Raw genomic sequence first — 20,702 nt, forward strand, 5'->3', positions numbered from 1 at the left:
GGATGCTCAACTGACTGAGCCACCCAGGCTCCCCTGTTTTTTTCATATTATTAATATATTCTAACTTGGCTTACATTTGTAATATGTGTATGAATTAGCAATATGCTACATGCACATAGGTAAAAACACAAATGGTAAAGAAGGATTAACAATGAGATGCAATAAGTGTTTGCTCTAGCTCATGCCACTTTAGACCCACTCCAACCAGAGTGCTTCCATTTTTAGATATGTATCTACATACTGCCTTTTTTTTTTACTTCTCCATTTTGAACTTTATCTGTTAACTTCCTGCATGAGAGACACAGCTCCCATACACAAGCCACACCTAACTACTCTGTACCTTCTGCACAGCTGTCTTTCTGACCTTTTCTTCATCCTGCTTCTGAGTTGAAGCCACTTTCCCTGGATCCCAGATCTTCCTCTTTCTTATTTGTGCTGAGGTAGATTCTCAAGTAACTTCCAGGAAGGCAGACAAGAGATAAACTTGCTGGTCCAAGAATGTCTTTATGTTCAAAACCTCACATTTGATTGCTGATTTGACTTTGGTATAAAATCCTGAATTCGCAGTCATATCCCTTTAGAGTAGTGCTGTCCAACAGAACTTTCTGTGATGGTGGAAATGTTTTGTATCTGCATCATCCAATATGGTAGCCATTAGCCAGCATAGGTATCCAGTGCTTGAAATGTGGCTGGTATACCTGAGGAGCTGAATTCTTTTTTTTTTTTTTTAATTTTTTTTTTTCAACGTTTATTTATTTTTGGGACAGAGAGAGACATAGCATGAACGGGGGAGGGGCAGAGAGAGAGGGAGACACAGAATCGGAAACAGGCTCCAGGCTCTGAGCCATCAGCCCAGAGCCTGACGCGGGGCTCGAACTCATGGACCGCGAGATCGTGACCTGGCTGAAGTCGGACGCTTAACCGACTGTGCCACCCAGGCGCCCCGAGGAGCTGAATTCTTAATTTCATTTCATTTCAATTAATCTCAATAGGTACCTGTGAGTGCTGGCTACTGTATTACCCAGCAAGCCTTAGCTTGTTGAAGGCATTGTTTTTTTCTCTTGTACCTGTTGTTACTGATGAGAAGCCTGATGCTTATATGAATTTATTCCTTTGTAGCAAACCTGATAGTTTTCCTTTGGAAGCATTCAGCCTCCTGATTGTTCATGTTCTGAAATTTCAGTTTGTGTACCTTTGGGTCATTTTGCATTCAGTGTGTTGTACTCTAGAAGCCAATGTGATGGCTCATGTCTGTCATCTGTGGAAAATTCTTCTAGTACTAATTGTTTTGACTTCATCATTCTCTGTAGTCTTTTTGGAATTTCTTTGATTTCTATTCGGACCTCCTTTTGTAAATTGTATGTCTCTTTTTTTTCTGTGTCCTTTCCCTTCATTCTCTTTGTCCTTTTCATTTGAGAGATCTCTTCAACTCTTCTGTTGAATTCTTTGTAACCAATCATTTTTATGTCCCAGTGGCTGTTTCTTGTTTTTTTCCATCATACTTTATTCTGCTTTTATTGGTAAAGTATATTTTTCACTGCCTTTGAGGATTCAGGCCTTACTCCTTTGGTCCCTAAATTATCTCTTTCCTTTCAGGTCCTTTTTTTTTTTTTAAGTTTATTTATTTATTTTGAGAGAGAGAGAGAGAGAGAGAGAGAGAGAGAGAGAGAGAGAGAGAGAGAAAGAAAGAAAGAAAGAAAGAAAGAAAGAAAGAAAGAAAGAAAGAAAGAAAGAAAGAAAAGAAAAGAAGGAAGGGGAAAGAGAGTGTGCATGGGCAGAGAGAGAGGGAGAAAGAAAGAAAGAAAGAAAGAAAGAGAAAGAAAGAAAGAAAGAAAGAAAGAAAGAAAGAAAGAAAGAAAGAAGAGAAAGAAAGGGCAGAGAGAGAGAAAGAAAGAGAAAGAAAGAAAGAAAGAAAGAAAGAAAGAAAGAAAGAAAGAAAGAAAGAAAGAAAGAAAGAAAGAAAAAGAGAAAGAGAGTGTGCATGGGTAGAGAGAGAGAGAGAGAGAGAGAGAGAGAGAGAGAGAGAATCCCAAGCAGGCTTCACACCATCAGCACAGAGCCCAATACAGGGCTTGAACTCACAAGCATGATCTCGGAGGTCATGAGTTCAAGCCTCACATTGGGTATAGAGGTTACTTAAAAAGATTTTTTTTAAAGCTGTTTGGGAGCACGGGGTCCTCGGAAGGGCTTTGTGAATGGGTAGGATCAGTTTAGTGGGAGCAGCAGAGTCGTTGCCCATTACCCTGGGAAACCAAAGCTTCCTAAGAGTCCTGAGCCTCTCTAGGCTTCTGCTAAAATCAGTTCCTTCTTGTGCTGAGGCCGCTCCATTTTTCTCCAGGCCAGAGCTTCCTGTGTCTTGCTGCTTTGATCCTTCCTATTCTGTTCCCTTGCAGCCTGCCACAAATCTGCAGTATTTCCCCACCTTATATCCCCTTTCATTTTTTCATTATGTTGAGATTCCTTTTGTAATTCATTTAGTATCATTTCGAAGGGGTTGAGGGAGGGAATGAAGACCATCTTCAGTTCTGTGGGGAACAAGAAATCTTTATATACTACAAGAAAAGTAAATCAACCCCACTTTAAAAAAAAAATGTAAGTCTTTTTCTTTATCACAGGAAGTCTTACCTGTATTCCCAAAAGCCAATAGAAACTGGAATTCTCCAGTTGCTAAGTCCATAATGGAGGAGCAAAGATCAGAACTAATCAGACTGATGGAGATCCAAGAGGACGGTGTGGTCCTGCTCACGGCCGGAGAGCACAGGAAAGCAGTAAGGAGCACTACCTCTAAATGTCTGTGCTGTTGATGCTGAACGATGCCTCTTTTCTCCTGCATGTATAATACATACTTAAAAGTGTTCATTTCAATAAGTGGAGCTGCTCTGCATGAGTTTTTATATTAATAAATGTTTTCGGCACTTACCATACTGTATCAAAACTAGAGTGTGTTTCACCAGCTACCAGCCTCCATTGGCATTGTTCACACAGGTTAGATTAGGAAGGCCACTTAGGTAAAGGGCCATCGATCTTCACTGTGGAAAATATTTTCATTTTCGAGATGTTGCAGATTAGGAAGATTTGGGAATCCCAAACTTTTGAACCTGTGGAGGGACAGATGAGATGCTGGAAGGCTACTGGGCTGGCAGACATCTCTGGCCCTGCTTGGTCAGGGCAGGACCCTCTTCCTCAGGAGCAGCAGCCGGGGGTATTGAGTGCCACCACACTCTGGCTAAATCTCTGTGCTTAAGGAGATCTGTGTAAGACTGGATTTGGCCATAGAGACCATGTAAAAACATACACAAGTTTGAATAGAAGTCAAGCATGAATGTTGAAAATATACTGGAAAGGTCAAGTGTAATATAAATTCATTCTTGCACTAAAGTATGATTCCTTTATAGCATTGGTGTCTGATTAGTACTTTATCAAGTTCATTCTTCTAATTTGTATTTGCACCATACATACCCTTGTTTCCTTCCAAAGGAGAAGTTTCAGAAGTCAGTTTCAGTGCTAAATGTACCCCACTGTCAGGGTGCCTAGCTCGCTCCATCTGAAGAACATCTGACTCTTGATCTCAGGGTCATGAGTTCGAGCCCCACGTTGAGGGTAGAGATTACTCTGAATGAATGAGTAAATAAGAAATAAATAAGATCTAAAAAAAATTTTTTTTAATAAATAAATGTAACCCACTCTCCTTCCCCTCCCTTGCAATAGTGGAGTGAAGAAAGGTATTTAATTACAAATCTGTTTTGATGCCGCCATCATTTTTCAATGAATTAGTTAATCAACATTATTTTTGTTTGGGGTTTTTTTGGTTTTTGTTTCTTATTTTAGACCAAGTGTGAGTTGGGGCAGAGGGAAAAGGGGGAGGGAGGGAGAGAGAGAGAAAGAGAGAGGAAGAAAGAGAAAGAGGAAGAATCTTAAGCAGGCTCCACACTCAGTGCAGAGCCCAATGCGGGACTCGATCCCACAACCCTATGTGACCAGAGTTCAAGAGTCGGACACTCGACTGACTGAACCCCCCAGGCGCCCCCTCAACATTATTTTGAATACTAGACATGAACATCACTGTTAAACTTGCTAGGGAATGTCCACTTTATTACAGATTGTGGGATTTTGTATTATACAGAAATCCTGCTGCAGACTCATTTGGCCATTCTACTCTCTCCTAGTATGGAGTGAAACTACTGGCATTCTTCTCTCAGGAAGGTATCATTCTAATTCCTACCGGGATTTCTTGAAAGAACTAGAAACAAGACTTAGGTGGAATAGCATTAGCATTCTGAATATGTCACAGTGCAAGTACCCTGTGTGGATATTTAAACGTAAGATGAAGAGGCTATAAAGTGTCGCCTGTGCATGTCTACAGGCACGGTTTGTCCTGACAGGCCTTTTTCAGGGAAGTTCTGCTTATCAGAGTTAGCACTCAGGAAGCACTTCCCATTTTCTCAGCACTGTTCTCAGTACTTTGTGCATATTAACTCATTTAATCCTCATGCCAGCCCTACTGAGAGAAGGACTGATATGGCTACCATTCCAAGATAGGAGACCTGAAGCACAGAAGTTAAAAATCTGCTCACACACAACTAGGAAGTGGAGGACCCAGAGCTCTAACCCACAAAGTCCGGTTCCAAAAGTCACACTCTTAAACTAACCTCTAATCTGTACTGCCCCTCTAATAATAGCCAACATGTATTGGCCATCAGCTGTGTGCCAGGCGCTCATCAGAGCCTCACACGACCCTTCAGGAGCGGTAAGGAAGACAACACAATAGCTGCCAGTCGTATTGCACCTTCCATGCTTTGTCTCAGTCTTTACGACGGCTTTCGGAGTAGGTACATTTATCTCCATTTTACTATAGAAAAAGCTGTAGGGAAGTTAGTCAGTAGGCAAACTGAGACACACCCAAGTCAGTCAAGCTCGGGTACCTGTGCTCTCAATCACTTTGTTATCAATCCTACTCAGTCGGCTGAGTCTGACATTCTCAACCACATTGTGGTCAGATCATCCTCAGAGCTGTGTCTCCTGAGAGGCTCAGAGTGTGTCATCTATTTTTTTTTTTATTTTGTTTTTAATGTTTATTTATTTTTGAGGGCGGGGGAGGGACAGAGAGAGAAGGAGACACAGAATCCTTAGCAGGCTCCAGGCTCCGAGCTGTCAGCACAGGGCCTGATGCGGGGCTCCAACTCATAGACCATGAGATCATGACTTGAGCCGAAGTTGGACCCAGGTGCCCCAGAGTGTCATCTGTTAATTTCCTGATCCCTTCTCAGAGGATAGCCTGACTACAGAGTCCAGGTTGTGTCATCTGCTGTCTACTCTGTCACCGCAGTTAACTCAGTGGTTGTGTTTTCTGTTCCCAGTGCTCTGTTTTGGGAAAACTACGACTGGAATGTGCTGACCTTCTAGAAGCAAGAGGATTGGTGCTCCGTGACCCAGCTCTGTTCTCTTTCCTTTGGGTTGTGGATTTCCCACTCTTCCTCCCCAAGGAGGAAAATCCTGGCGAGCTGGAGTCAGCCCACCACCCATTTACTGCTCCCCACCCCAGCGACATCCACCTCTTACACACTGAACCCAAACAGGTACCGTATCGGTACTTCCAGTTTAAAAGGAAATGTGGAAACAAGGGCAAAGAAGTTCAGATTTCACAGTCTGACCCGGTTCTGGAAACCTCGGAAAAAATTGTCGGGTTCGAGCCCACAGTTAATACATTGTCTCTAAATTGCTGTAGCATCTTCAACGTGTAGAACAGAAAATTAGAAATTTTCTCTAACATAAAGACTCTGTGAATCTTCTAGGTCCGTAGCCAACACTATGACTTGGTTTTAAATGGCAATGAGATAGGAGGTGGTTCTATCCGAATACATGATGCAGAGCTCCAGCGTTACATTCTGGCAACACTGCTAAAGGTGACATCATCTCTTAACCTGCTTTTTTTTTTTTTTGTTTTAACTAGAATATTTGCTGTTTTAGCTGGTGTTGGTGGTATAGTGGTGAGTATAGCTGCCTTCAAGAATGTTTGTGTTGTTTTTTTTAATTTTATGAATGAAGGATTCAGTAGTTACAGAATAGTGTTGGCTTGTCTGTCTTTTACTGAAGACTTTGAAAAGTAAATGATAATAAAAGCTGTTTATTAGTGCTTACTATATGTGCGAGGCAGTAGGTACTTTATCTGCATTGATACATTTAATCCTCACAATTACTTTTTGAGATATACCCTTATTCTGCCCATTTTAAAGATGAGTGACTGGGTGGCTCTATTGGTTAAGTGTCTGACTCTTGATCTTGGCTCAGGTCATGATCTCACGGTTTCATGAGTTCAAGCTCCATAGCACAGAGCCCACTTGGGATTCTGGGATTCTCTCCCTCCTTCTCTCTCTACCCCTCCTCCACATGCACACATATGCGCGTGTGCTCCCTCTCTCTCACAATAAAAAAAATAAACATTAAAAAATGTTTTTAGGGGGTATCTGGGTGGCTCAGTTAGTCAAGCAACAGACTCTTGATTTCAGCTCAGGTCATGATCTCACAGTTCGTGAGTTCAAGCCTTATATCAGGCTCCACAGCATCAGTGCAAAGCCTGCTTTGGATTCTCTCACCCTCCCTTTCTCTGTCCCTCCTCTGCTCACTTGCTCGCTCTCTCTCTCTCTCTCTCTCTCTCACTCCCCCCAAAATAAATAAATAAACTTTGAAAAAAAATGTTTTTAGGATAGCCTGGGTGGCTCACTCAGTTGAGTATCTGACTTTGGCTCAGGTCATGATCTCACAGTTCATGGGTTCAAGCCCTGTGTTGGGCTCTGTGCTGACAGCTCAGAGCCTGGAGCCTGCTTCAGATTCTGTGTCTCCCTCTCTCTCTGGGAGAGCTCCCCATTAGCTTTAAGGTCATGGTGAGGTCCCTTAACTTTTCTCCTCCCAACTCAAGGCATCCAGCCATCAGTTTCCCAGCTGATTTTCTTCCTTTCATTGTTAAGCTTCTTAAATGAGTCCATGGAGAATTCACCGCTTCTGCTTCTTCCCTCCCACCAGTGGTTCTCAGCCCTGCTGCACATGAGAACAGAATCAACGGCAAAGTGTCAAGAATAAAAAACCAGCCCACTAGTCCACACCAGACCAATTAAATAAAAAGCTCTAAGTGTGAGGCTTTGGCATCTGTTCCTTAAAAGGTCCCCACCTGTTTCTGATGTGTAGCCTGGTGAGAGAACCATTGTCAGATACACTTTCAACATATCTACACACATTGACCCACATAAGTTAACTTGCAGAGCCACCAAACCCAGTGGCCTGTTCTTGGCCACCAAGCTGTCCTACCTCCCAGGTGTGTTTGACACCATTCCCCTCTTACTAATGTTCTCCTCCCTTGGCCCTGTGATAGGACAGTTTCTTGCTCTCACCCTACCTTTCTGGGCTCACATCTCCATGTCCTGAATTGGTGTTATTCTGTTTACGTTATCAGTATAATCTGTGACTGCGGGCCTGGCACTGAGTACCAGGCATGTCTCTACATGTTTTAATATCTGTGACTTGTCATAGTCTCTTGCTAAACTGTCAACCTCTTAAGGTATTTTTTTTTTAACTTAGCTTTATTTTCCCTTTAGCACCTAAGGTTACTGTGCGGCATTCGATGGACCCTCAGTGTGTATTCACATTGAATTATGTTTTGAATTTCAGGAAGATGTGAAATTGCTCTCCCACCTACTCCAGGCTTTAGATTTTGGGGCGCCCCCTCATGGAGGAATTGCCTTAGGTAAACAATCTATCCTTTTACAAGCTAAATTTCATTCCATAACCCTATGTCTCAAATTTGGGCTTAGTTTACAGGCAGGGGCGGAGGAGGAGAGGGGGTAAAAAGGATAGGGTGCAAGCCCAAGAATATTATAAGAATTTAAATCTGTATTTTCATTTCATTCATATATACTTAAAGTGTATTTTACCAGTTAAAGATAAAACTTGACTGATAATTTGCATTAGATTTTTTTTTAATCGAATAGAACTTCAGTCTTAAGTCAGTATTTCTCAAATGCCTGGGGTCTCACAGGCACATTCATAGGAATCTGGAAAGCACTGCTCATTCTATTCAGCTTGTGTGAAAGTAGGAATATGCCAGTGCTCTCTGCCATGGTTACTTTGTTTTATCAAGCAAGAAAGAGTGTGAGAAATTCTCAGAAGCTCACCTAGATTGTAGGCCCTTGACAGCAAGGACTTCCATCTGTGTTCTTGCAGTGCCCTGCACAGCATCTGATTTTTGTCAACCTTTAGAAAACCATTGCTAATTGCTGTGACTTGATTTGAGCATGTCAATATTCATCCTGACCACTATTCTAGAATGAGAAAAGAACCTCTCAAACAAAAGTTCCCTAAAAAGGCAGGGAACTATGCTTGGCCACAACTTGTTAAAGATTCTTATTTAGGGGCACTTGGGTGGCTCAGTCGGTTGAATGTCCAACTTCAACTCAGGTCATGATCTCACGGTTCATGAGTTCAAACCCCACATCAGGCTCTCTGCCTTCAGCCTGTCAGTGCAGAGCCCACAACAGATCCTCTGCTCCCCCCAACTTCCCTCCCCTGCTTGTGCTCTCTCCAAAATAAAATAAAATTAAAGTAAATAATTTTTTTTTTATTCTTATTTAAAAGTTCTCTATAACAGGGACACCTGGGTGGCTCAGTCAGTTAAGCCTCTGACTTCGGCTCAGGTCATAAGCTCATGGTTCATGAGTTCAAGCCCCGCATTGGGCTCTGTGCTGACAGCTCAGAGCCCGGAGCCTACTTTGGATTCTGAGTCTCCCTCTCCTTCTCTGCCCCTCCCCTTCTCATGCTCTATCTCTCAAAAATAAATAAACATTAAAAAAATTCTAAAAAATAGTTCTCTACAACCTTTGTAGAAAAACTTAGTCATTGGGGCGCCTGGGTGGCTCAGTCGGTTAAGCGGCCGACTTCAGCCCAGGTCATGATCTCGCGGTCCATGAGTTTGAGCCCCGCGTCAGGCTCTGTGCTGACAGCTCAGAGCCTGGAGCCTGTTTCAGATTCTGTGTCTCCCTCTCTCTGACCCTCCCCCGTTCATGCTTTGTCTCTCTCTGTCTCAAAAATAAATAAACGTTAAAAAAAAAAAATTTTTTTTTAAAAGAAAAACTTAGTCACTTAACCTTAGGTTACATTCTCATCTGTTAACTTTGATATTTTACTTCCAGGTTTGGACAGACTGATATGCCTTGTCACTGGAGCACCAAGCATCAGAGATGTCATAGCCTTCCCCAAATCCTTCCGGGGGCATGACCTCATGAGCAATGCCCCAGATTCTCTCCCTCCTGAGGAACTGAAGCCCTATCATATCCAGGTCTCCTGGCCAGCAGACTCAGAAGCAGAAAAGAGCTCATTGAATCAGCCGTATCATCCAGAAAGCTGAGCTTTTCAGCTTTGTCCTCTTTGCTTCCCCAAGGCTGAAATCAGATGTGGAGTTCTGCCACAGGTCTGATAAGTGGGTCTTTAGGTGGAAGGAACCCAGACAACATTCTTTACCACAGTAAAGAAACAGAAGGTATCCAATTTTTACTTGATAACATGCATTATTAGGATTTTTTTGTTTGGGACTTCTTTTGTAGTTTCTGACTTGGTGAGGTGTAAAGATGGCCCTTTCTTGGAGAATTGAACAGCTTAGTGTTTCTTAATCATGTTTTTCATACCTGGATAGTTAGTTGTCCACTGAAGACAAAGATAATCAGACCATGTGAAACGTGGGGAAATGCTTGCCCCTTTAGTCCCTTGATGGAGGGGTCAGTTCAACCAGCCTTATCAAGAGAATCCTGTAAATTAAGCTAGATAGTGACATGTTGACTCTCAGCATAATATAGTGAGAAGCAACATGATACAATGCAAAAAAAAAAAAAAAATCACTGAAATGGAAATCACAGAATCTTAATGTTTCACCTTGAACAAGTTACAGAAACATCACTTAGCCTCCTTTCCTGCTTGTATGAAATGGGAACACTACTTGCCCTGGCTCCCTCACAAGGCTCTTCTTGCCAGAACCAGAGGAGATGATGTACTTGGAGGTATTGTGAGTGAAAATGCTTTGAAAAACTATGAAGCATTACACAAATGTAAGAAAATGGGACTATTTATCTGTGAACAGATACAGATACATCTATGTATTTTATAGTCTAAGATTAAATAAAACTGATTATCTGTAGCATAAAAAAACAGTAATTTTATTAATCAGTATTCTATTTATGTTTCTATTTTTAAATATAATTATTGGGGTACCCAGCTGGCTCAGTCAGAAGAGCATGCAACTCTTGATCTCATGGTTATAGGTTTGAGCCCCATGTTGGATGTAGAGATTACTTAAAAAAAAAAAATCTTTAAAAATAGTAATTATTTTTAATCCCTGAATAACACTTCTCCTTAATCATAAGTAATTGAAAATATTGACCTTAGGCCAACTTCGAATATATAGAAAAGTAAACACAGAGGCTATTGTAATTTTCTTATACATTCTGTGACATAAATAAAAGCTTTTAATTATTTAATAAGTATGAAATGAGAACAAGGCCTTGATTAATGAAAATGTTCTTTTCTACTTTATCTTCACTTTTGCCTTGACATTCTTTTGATTTATAAGTACCAAGTATTGGGGTGCCTGGGTGACTCAGTTGGTTAAGCATATGACTTCAGCTCAGATCATGATCTCACAGTTTGTAAGCCCCACATCGAGCTCTGTGCTGACAGCTCAGAGCCTGGAGCCTGCTACAGATTCTGTGTCTCCCTCTCTCTCTGCCCCTCCCTCACTTGGATTCTCTCTCTCTCTCTCTCTCTCTCTCTCTCTCTCTCTCTCTCTCTCTCAGAAATAAGTACAACATTAAAAAAAAAAAAAAAGTTAAGTACCAAGTATCAGTCTTCTATCCCTGCCTATTTTTCTTAGTGCTCTAAAAACAGTGCAATCCGATGGTTGTTTCTGTTTGGAAAATAAAATCATCTTCACTTCCAGGCCTAATCTGTGATGCCCAGTAGATCAAGAGTGTGAATGTTCTTCACAGCTGCAGAAAGTGATTCACTGTTAGGTGGAGCTTTTCTCTAAAGTTTGTCCTTGAACCCTATCTCCCCATCTGCGAGTGTGCTCTGGAGAGAGAAAATTCTTATTGGCAGGGCTGTCTTGGTAAGAAAGGGTGTCCAAGTCTGCCTACCCTTTCTCAGTGGAGAGAAGTTCCAGAAATTCCTTTTAAGAGGTGGGAAAGTGCAGTTCACATCCATTTATCCCCCATGAGATAAATGTAACAAACTCACTATTGACTGTGTAAAGCCTAATTCTGACCAAAATGTTGTCTTTCTATCCTGGAAATGAGAGTTACAGAAGACACCTGAAATCCAGAGAGTATTTTCTCGGCTGCAAATACCAAGGGCCCCCTGTCCTCAGAAGTCAAACAATCCTGTATTGTTATCTGAGACCTAGTCATTTTGGACATCACTCAGCTTTTCTTCAGTCTTGCCTTTCAAGAAGAAAACATAATGCTTATTCTGAAATCCAGGGAAATGTCACTCTTTTAGATCTTTATCATTGAGGTGGGGTAAAATTTTAAATTAAGTCTTTTCTCAAAAAACTGAAGAACTACTTAATGATAAGATTGAAAACAACACAAGTAGGATTTTAAAATGCACAATCTGATTGTAAACTGGATGCTGTATTTCAAATCCTACCTCCCCACCTTCGTAGGGAATTTAGATTTATCCTGTGGTGCCAATTTTAAAAACAAGATACACAAGTGCCAGCTACAACATCAATGGTTATTATTGGCTTCAAGAGAGCCTTGTCTTATGAACAATTTCTCCTCATCAGGGAGAGGTTTGGCAGATGATGAGTCTGATGGTATTACTTTATGCTCTTGGGCTTTGGTTGAATAAAATAGTGTGTCGATACAGCTGCTCTGTCTTGTCCAGTATTCCCTTCCCCGAAGAACCAGAAGTCTGTAACTCTGTAACGGCTGATCACATTTCTTGCTACTGTTTTTTTAAGTATAAACCATTCCTCAAAATACTGCCTTAAGGATACTTTTTTCTTATTTTGAGGAAAGCAAGTTACTTTGTAACACAAGAAATAACCAGGTACACAGTAAAAATACCTGATGGCACAGCTGTATAACAACTGCATACATAATTGTTGTCATGCGATAGTGCATGTCTGAGTCACTCCTAAGACAGTGAACTTAGTTAGAAAGAGCCTGCATGAGGGGCACCTGGGTGGCTCAGTCGGTTAAGCCTCCAACTTCGGCTCAGGTCATTATCTCACGGTTCATGAGTTCAAGCCCCACATCAGGCTCTGTGTTGACAGCTGGGAACCTAGAGCCTGCTTCGGATTCTGTGTCTCCCCCCCCCACCCCCTTTTCTTTTCCCCCTCCCCCGCCTGTGCTCTGTCTCTCTCTCTCAAAAATAAACAAACATCAAAAAAAAAAAATTAAAAAAAAGAAAGAGCCTGTGTGAGTTGGACAAACCTGAGTTTAATTCCCACTTTACCATTCTCTAGTTATGCAGGCTTACCCAGCCATTTAACCTCTCTAGGCCCCTGCTTCTTAACCTAGAACAGCAGTCCTCAATTTTTTTGGTCTCAGGACCACTTACAATCTTCAAAAGTTATTAAGAACCTCAGAATGCTCTATAGAGCTCTTTCACTATGGTAGCAATTAAGATTTGTTAAATATTTTTTTGCCCATAATCAAAACTTTATTGAAAAACAGACACCGGGGCGCCTGGGTGGGGCAGTCGGTTGAGCGTCCAACTTCAGCCAGGTCACAATCTCGCGGTCCGTGAGTTCGAGCCCCGCGTCAGGCTCTGGGCTGATGGCTCAGAGCCTGGAGCCTGTTTCCGATTCTGTGTCTCCCTCTCTCTCTGCCCCTCCCCCGTTCATGCTCTGTCTCTCTCTGTCCCAAAAATAAATAAATGTTGAAAAAGAAAAAAAAAAAAAAACAGACACCAAAATAGATCACTGTTGTATACCTTACAAAATTAAACATAATTCCAGTATTTTGGTAGATTAACTGGAATTACTGAATAAGGCTTTCTGTGACTTAACACAAATTCAAGAGGTTGTGTGGATCATTAGTGTTGCTTTCTTCTAAATGAACACCCCTCTGTGAGTCTGGCCTTTCCTCCTGTGGGCTGGCACGACACTGCTGAACGGCCTCCACAGAGAGCCACAGTCTGAGCATGGCTGAGAACCGTGATAATCTTGGAGCAACCTGGACATTTTACATCCATAATATAGGAATTTGGTCTTTGAACTAGCCATTTCGTTTCACGTTTTTTCTTTTCCTCTTCCGAGGACGAGTGCAGTAAATCTGTAGCCACAGGCCTGTTGATCCTTTCACAAAACTCAGCAAATTACACACTTCACATACATGCAGCTTATCATCTATCTTACTATAACATTCTAAAGAATAATCTTTTAAATATACAAAAAAAAAAAAATCCAATTCAGATCCCAACAGGACACCTTTCTCTTTTGGGGGAGTAGATGGGTCTTGAAGAGCAGATTGTAAAATTTCTATGGAAAAACAAAGATCCAGGAGTAGCCGAATACTGCTGCCTGTACCTGAGGAAGGACAAGGTGAGGGCATCTTCTCACTAGATGTCAGGAAGGATGGTAAAGCTAGAGTGATGAACAGGTATTGGTAGAAACAGTGAAAGTTCAGAGACTTTTGTATATATGGAAACAATAACTAAGATAGCAAATACTTGGGGACACACACACACATTTAAGTCACATGACCTGTCACAGTCATTTATTTTTTTTTTAACATTTTTATTTATTTTTGAGACAGAGAGAGACAGAGCATGAATGGGGGAGGGGCAGAGAGAGAAGGAGACACAGAATCGGAAGCAGGCTCCAGGCTCTGAGCCATCAGCCCAGAGCCCGACGCGGGGCTCGAACTCACGGACCGTAAGATCGTGACCTGAGCTGAAGTCGGACGCTCAACTGACTGAGCCACCCAGGCGCCCCCCTGTCACAGTCATTTAAAGATGGAATTGAGAATCCATGGTTTATAATTCCAGTTTGCCTGAGATTATAAGAAAGTCAAGGGCAGAAGTCTCATTGCAAGACCTGTCCTTAATTGTTTTGTATGTAGTAGGGCTGAGTTTGACCATACCAGAGTCTTGGATTTAATGCCTGGAAGAAAGGCAGCAAGTCCAAAGTAAAGCAAGATATGAAAAACTTCCATTACATTTAGAATACATTTCTTTAGGGACCTTTTTCCGTTATCAGAAACATTATTTTTGCCATCAGGTGCCTGTCTTTTCCACCATGCCAACTGATATCTACACTCTAAAAATGAATAGGGCCACATTGTGTTACCATAAAAATTACACGAGCCTAGAAATAGTAAAATAAATTTTTAACAACTTATTCCGTTTTAGTTACACAGAGGCACAGATCCTTTCCTCAAGTATTGTGTATGAAGGTACCTAGTTGAGTCCTTGACGTATATCCCTGACTATAGTGAGTGCCACATAAAGGTGGTTTTATTATATGTAACATTCCTTTTCCCAGACATTCCAAAGTCATCTTGTAAACATATACTACTAGTCCAGGGTGCCTGGCTGGCTCGGTCGGTTAAGCACCAACCTCACCTCAGGTCATGATCTCAGTTTGTGGGTTCAAGCCCCATGTCGGGCTCTGTGCTGACAGCTCAGAGCCTGGAGCCTGCTTCGGATTCTGTGTCTCCCTCTCTCTGCCCCTCCCCAGCTCGTGCTCTTTCTCCTGTCTCTCAAAAATAAATGTTAGGGGCGCCTGGGTGGCTCAGTTGGTTAAGCATCTGACTGGCTCGGCTCACCATCTCACGGTTCATGAGTTAGAGCCCCACATCTGGCTCTGTGCTGACAGCTTGGAGCCTAGAGCCTGCTTCAGATTCTGTGTCTCCCTCTCTTTCTGCTCCTCCCCCACTCGTGCTCTCTCTCTCAAAAATAAGTAAACATTAAAAAAGAAATAACTTTTTTTAAATAAACATTAAAAAAATTAAAAACAAAAACACATACCAGTCCTCAGTTTTATGGTCAGATCAAGAAAGTGAATCTGGTGGGGTGGCTGACTGGTACATGAGAAGAGCATGCGACTCTTAATCTCAGGGTCATGAGTTCAACCCCATGTTGGGTGTAGAGATTACTAAAAATAAACTTCTTTTAAAAAAGCGAATCGGGAGAAAATTTGTCTCAAAGGTCAGCTCTATCTTCAAAATACATCCAGCATCTGATCCTTTAAAAAGGATCCAGCAAAAGCTTCCTACCCTTGCGTCCTTACCCTTCAGCAGTCTCAGTAAGGGTCCCATCACTCCTCTGCTCAAAACCCTCCAGTTGTTTCCCATCTTAGAGAAAAGCCAGAGTCCTTACAGTGGCCTCCAAAGCCCTCCATGACTTGCCACCTGCTATCTACTGACCATCTCCTCCTGAGCTCCCTCTGTACCACCCACACTGGTGTCCTTGCTTTTCCTGGTGTTCCCCAGTCATGAGCCCACGTCCAGGACTTTGCCCCAGCTGTCACCTAGCAGTTCTTCTCCAGATAAGTGCACTGTTTAGTTCCTAATACCTCAAGCCTTTGCTTAAATACTTCCTTTTTTGGTGAATATTTCCCTAACAACCATATTTGAATGAGCTCCTGCTGCCCACCAGCATGCTCTGCCCTCCTTTCCCTGCTTTATTTTTCCTCTGTAGTACTATATTATTAACCACATTCCCTGATATACTGTATTTTGTGTATTTTGTTTGCCCCAGTAGAATATAAGCTCCACGAGGGCAGGGATTTTTTGTCTGTATTGTTCTTTGTAATACCTATTCCCAGCACTACTTGGCACATAATAGATGTTCAAAAAACCTCTCTTGAGTAAATTAAATGATCGACTAATACAGGCAGGGGAGGGCATGCTGGCAGCTTATGGTAGCTTAACTCTTAGCAAGCATTGACCTTTTAATTTTTTTACATGTTAATTCATTTTCATTTATTAAAAATTTAATGAAGTATAATTGACAGTGTTACACAACATAGTTATTCAACTTCTTTGTATGTTGTAGTGGGCTCCCCACAGGCGTGGCTACCATCTATCACCATACAGCGCTATTACAACACCATAGACTAGATTCCTTATGCTGTCCCTTCCATCCCTGACTTATTTATTCATTCCATAACTGGAAGTCTGCATCCCCCACTCCCTCTCCACTCTGACAACCATTAGTTTGTTCTCTGTATTTATGGGTCTGTTTCTGCTAGCATTAACCTTTCAGACAATGGCTTGGGATGATTAGGTCACTAGAACACAAGTCCAGTCTCAGCTTTATCACCTGTGCAGCACGGTACACTAACGCTTTCCATAGCTTTACACCAGGAATAAGAGAGAAGGAAGCATAGTTCATCACTTCCAAGCTCAGGAGCATGAGGATCCCTTTAAAATACATAAAGGGGCGCCTGGGTGGCTCAGTCGGTTAGGCGGCCGACTTCGGCTCAGGTCATGATCTCACAGTCCGTGAGTTCGAGCCCCGCGTCGGGCTCTCTGCTGACAGCTCAGAGCCTGGAGCCTGTTTCAGATTCTGTGTCTCCCTCTCTCTGACCCTCCCCCGTTCATGCTCTGTCTCTGTCTCAAAAATAAATAAACGTTAAAAAAAAAAATACATAAACGTACAGCTTTTTGAAAGATGAAAAAATGTATCTACCTAAAAAGGTGCGACATTTGAAGGATAAATAAGCACTAGTTTGGAATCCTGGAACCCAACTTTCTAGCTTGAGAGCATAACTGCATGGGGATCCATTCTTCATGTGCTTGGCAGGATATGCAGTTAGCAAATCATCATGTACTAAACTAGAACTGCTTTAGGGTAGGGTGGAGTCAACTAATGGGTTATTTCCATTACACTCAGTAACTTACATGGGCTCTTAGTAATGGGTGTAACTTTCAGGGAACTAAATCAAATATAAGCATAAATGTAGGTATGTTATTCAAACTCGAGTTACCAGTAACAGTACAGTACTCTACACAACCCATCCCTCACCTTCCTCAGTGTAGAAGCACTGTGACGGGTTATAGGATTATGGGTTCCAAGCATTGGAGGGCACCTTGTAATTTGAGTAGTACTAACTCCCACTCAGTGCCAGAGGCTAAGGTCACATTAGGGTTTTTGCTGTTACAATTTTGTTTAGAGGGGCAGAGGGAGAATCTTAATCAGGATCCACTCAGTACAGAGCCACACAAAGCTGGATATCACGACCTGAGCAAAAATCAAGTCAGAAGCTCAACTGAGACACCCAGGTAGGTGCCCATCTTTTTAAATCAGCCCAGCCCCACTTTTGGAGATCACGGTGTTTGTGTTCCATTAACCTCCACGTCTTTCCCAATCTTCTTTCAAGCTAGCTCTCCCCTGACCCTAAGTATATTATGTATTGGGACTTTTCAGACCAGAAGGCAACAAGACTTTTAATATTCCTGCCTGTAGTGGTTTGGGCCCTCCCTTCCAGTCGTCCAAGATAATTATCCTCAATGTACTCGTTGTCAGTTAAGACATGCTACTATATGTTCTTAGCACTACCACTTACTGTACGGCCTCTGATAACTTGATCCTTTAAGGCCGTTTATCTGCAAAATGGAAACTCATTTACTGCCATCGTAAGGATTAAGTAAAACATCTTTAACGTATAGTAACATTCAAAACTTGCTATTTTTCTCTTCCCTCACTCAGGCTTATTAAATGAGACTGGGCTTCTAATACATTAGAGATGTCTTTTTAGATTGCGTTAGTCATTTCAGAAGAATTCAACCAGCCAGGAACTCATCTACTTGTAGTCACCCAAGTCATAGGCTATGATAGAAGAGGCCAATTTCACTGTGAGGATCTTTTGGCACCCACTAAATTTCTAAAAGACTGACCTAATCCATCTACTAACACTGACTGCCTGAATGACAAGCTTGGAAATACTGCAACAAACAAGATTTAAATCCCTTTCACGGAGTTTACATTCTCCTAGAGGAAACTAAGAATATGTAATGCCAAGAAAGGTCACCACTGGTGATAAGAATGAAAAGGGGGAGAGCTGGAGCCAAGTGATGGTTCCTGCTTCAGAGGGTCTCTTCAGAGCCTGTTGGGAGACACTGGGGTGGCCACTGGTACCAAAAGCAATAATGAACCATGGATTATCTAACCTTTCCTGTAGAAGGAATTTAAAAGATTGAAGTGATGTCAATGTGACTATAGGAAAGTGCTTAACAGAATTTCCTCACTCTGAGGAACCAAAATTCACCTCCAACAGACCCAAACATTTGGAGTGACCATCTTGTCCAGCTTGATTTGCAACATCCTCCGTGTTTTAAAGAAGAGAATGTGCAAGTTGGGGAAGGGCCAAGGGAGGTAACCATAGATATGGGGCACTGAGCTGCCCAGGCACCCCTGCAATATCTTGTTAAAATCCTAAATCCTGTTTAAAGTCCTAAATTGCAAAACAAATGTCCCCACACACTTCAAGTAGTAAATTAATATGATTTCATCAGATTTTTAGTATCTGGGCTCTTATGTTGCCAGAGGCCAAGCAGTTTCACTAATTTACAGAATACAATAGGCAATCCGTGGTCAATGTGAGATTCTGACTTGCAAAGTCAGCACTCCTATTTCTTAACAGCTGTGACCATAGTATTTGTCCCATTTTTAAGCTTTCTTTTAATATGTGGTGGGGGGCGATAACCAGGTTACTTCCCTTGTACCATCTATCAACACTTGCAGAGACCCACCACCATCGTGCTTAATAGCAAGCATTTTGGCACAGGATTTCACATTCAGCCCCTTAGAAAATTTCTGCACAATACACAGTTCATCCTTCAGATCATGCCACCATTCAGCATTCTACACCTGAAAAGGGCTGTAGTTTATTTTTCTGCACCTTCAAGCCCAAAGTATCCTATAAAATATATCTCAATGTCAACTGTTTTAAGCTAATGTCACAGGGTCTTAATTACAAAGATATAATTTTCCTTCCTTCATCCCATTAAATTGAAATCAGCACTCTTGATCAGATGGTTTATAAAAATTTATTGATATTGAAAAGCTTGATCTTGTATCCCGTGGGCATCCATCCAGGTGCTGGAAGGACAAAGCAGCAACTTTTAGACACATTTTTATGTTTTAATTCTAATTGTATTCTGAATACACAGAATATCAGATCTTTTATAATCATCAAGTGATCAGTGAGAGAGTTCAAGTTGGAATGAGATCATCATGTATTCTGGATTAAGACAACAGTACTGAGGTTTTTAAAGTCTCACCTTTCAACTAGCAAGCTGCTCTCATAACTGGATCGCTGCCCTCACAAATGCCCTAAAAGCAATGATGGCAGGTTAATTATGGTGAAAAAAACAAAAACCACCCCGCATGATGTTTGCTAGTAACCTCAGAAACAAAAATGGAACGGTTTTATGAGTGATATCATTCGGTTTCATTTGGCAGAATCATTACATCACTGGTTACATGCTAACTTATCACATATACCACAGACCAACTTACCTCTTAATGTTCAGGTTGACAGTCTGCCTGTTTGTATATGTTGGGGGGGGGGGAAAAAGCCATTTAAAATTTGTACTGGTTTTCCCCATTTTTAACTTTCTGAAAAGTAACGTTTAGGGCAGCAAACCTATTCTACACAGACAATGGTGGATGTATCACATTGTCCAAGCCCATACAACGTGTAACACGAATGAACCTTAATGTAAGCTGTGGACTTGGGCGATAATGGTCTCATTGCATGTTCGTAATTGTAGCCAAAGTCTCACTCTAGTGCTGAATGTTGAGGAAGGTGTGAAGACCAGATATATGGGATCCTACATTCAATTTTGTTGTCAATATTGAAACTGCTTTAAAACATGAAGCTTATTAAAAAAAAGATTACAATTTCCTGGCAAAAACTTTACCTGTGCTCCTCAAAATGTGAAATCGTAAAATTGAAACATCTGGGGTGCCTGGTTGGCTCAGTTAATTAAATGTCCGACTCAGGTCATGAAGTCAGGGAGATGGAGCCCTGCACTGGACTCTGCAGAGTGGATTCTGTCTCCCTCTCTGCTCCTCCCCCACCCCTCAAAATAAACTAAAGAAAACATTTGTATATAAGCCACTAGTTACCACAACCCTGAACGTTTCCTGTGGTAGAATAAATGGCTCGTTTTCAAGGGTATGAATAGGGTTGCTGCAGCCAGATACGTCAGATAGGAGCGAAAGACAATGTTGCTCATCACTGTCAAGTCTGCTGAACTATGTTCTCATCACCGTATCGGCTTCAAACCACTTCATATAGACACCCAACTTGAAACGACTATACCTTGGCTTAAAACTCCTCATTCCGGGCCTCGTGAGCCACTAACTCTTCACACCTGCAGAAAATTTAGTCAAATTTAGTTAACAGGTAGTAACAAGTGGATTTCTCAACTTTTCCAAATACTGTTTCAGCGTTTAAGAAATCTTCACTCTTTTTCAGAGAGATTCCCATCTGTTTTTAATTTCAAAAATCATCACTAACAGTATCTTGCTTGTTAACCAAAAAAGGTTTAGAGAATACATACCTTTATATAAAAAGTTCTTCAAAATCAGCACCTGACCAAAAAAAAAAAAAAAATTTTAAATGCACTTCACAATGGCTGAATCTTCCTTGAAACAGCAGAACACACTGAACACATTATAGCACATTTCGGCCACACACGAACTTG

The 20,702-nt window shown here is 41.6% G+C and overlaps 2 protein-coding genes and 4 non-coding genes across 9 annotated transcripts in view; 1 reads left to right on the plus strand and 5 right to left on the minus strand.

Moving 5' to 3' along the window:
• The window catches only part of DARS2 (aspartyl-tRNA synthetase 2, mitochondrial), a 29,229-nt gene extending 18,706 nt beyond the window's left edge, over positions 1–10,523 (plus strand). For 2 of the 4 annotated variants that reach the window (XM_011290905.4, XM_045048965.1), the window contains 5 exons: positions 2,616–2,768; positions 5,358–5,576; positions 5,793–5,903; positions 7,663–7,738; positions 9,180–10,523. In XM_011290905.4, coding sequence (XP_011289207.2) covers positions 2,616–2,768; positions 5,358–5,576; positions 5,793–5,903; positions 7,663–7,738; positions 9,180–9,394 — 774 coding nt within the window. In that variant the 3' untranslated portion in view covers positions 9,395–10,523. Of the gene's footprint in view, positions 1–2,615; positions 2,769–5,357; positions 5,577–5,792; positions 5,904–5,950; positions 5,988–7,662; positions 7,739–9,179 lie in introns of all 4 variants that reach the window. The other 2 variants (XM_045048964.1, XM_045048966.1) reach the window with 2 other exon arrangements.
• A 2,385-nt stretch (positions 10,524–12,908) lies between these two features.
• LOC109495442 (40S ribosomal protein S27-like) lies at positions 12,909–13,817 on the minus strand. The gene has a single exon (XM_019821401.3). The coding sequence runs from the start codon at positions 13,234–13,236 to the stop codon at positions 13,078–13,080; it is 159 nt and encodes a 52-aa protein (XP_019676960.2). The 5' UTR covers positions 13,237–13,817; the 3' UTR covers positions 12,909–13,077.
• A 5,340-nt stretch (positions 13,818–19,157) lies between these two features.
• Positions 19,158–19,234, minus strand: LOC111558443. Its single transcript, XR_002739350.2, has one exon. It is a non-coding gene; the product is annotated as a small nucleolar RNA SNORD81 (small nucleolar RNA).
• Positions 19,235–19,392: 158 nt separating this feature from the next.
• LOC111558446 lies at positions 19,393–19,471 on the minus strand. The gene has a single exon (XR_002739353.1). It is a non-coding gene; the product is annotated as a small nucleolar RNA SNORD47 (small nucleolar RNA).
• A 721-nt stretch (positions 19,472–20,192) lies between these two features.
• On the minus strand, positions 20,193–20,273 carry LOC111558450. The gene has a single exon (XR_002739357.1). It is a non-coding gene; the product is annotated as a small nucleolar RNA snR60/Z15/Z230/Z193/J17 (small nucleolar RNA).
• A 161-nt stretch (positions 20,274–20,434) lies between these two features.
• Positions 20,435–20,519, minus strand: LOC111558444. The gene has a single exon (XR_002739351.1). It is a non-coding gene; the product is annotated as a small nucleolar RNA SNORD79 (small nucleolar RNA).
• Positions 20,520–20,702: the final 183 nt, after the last annotated feature.

Source organism: Felis catus, chromosome F1, assembly GCF_018350175.1.
Source record: "Felis catus isolate Fca126 chromosome F1, F.catus_Fca126_mat1.0, whole genome shotgun sequence".
Taxonomy (NCBI): Eukaryota; Metazoa; Chordata; class Mammalia; order Carnivora; family Felidae; genus Felis; species Felis catus.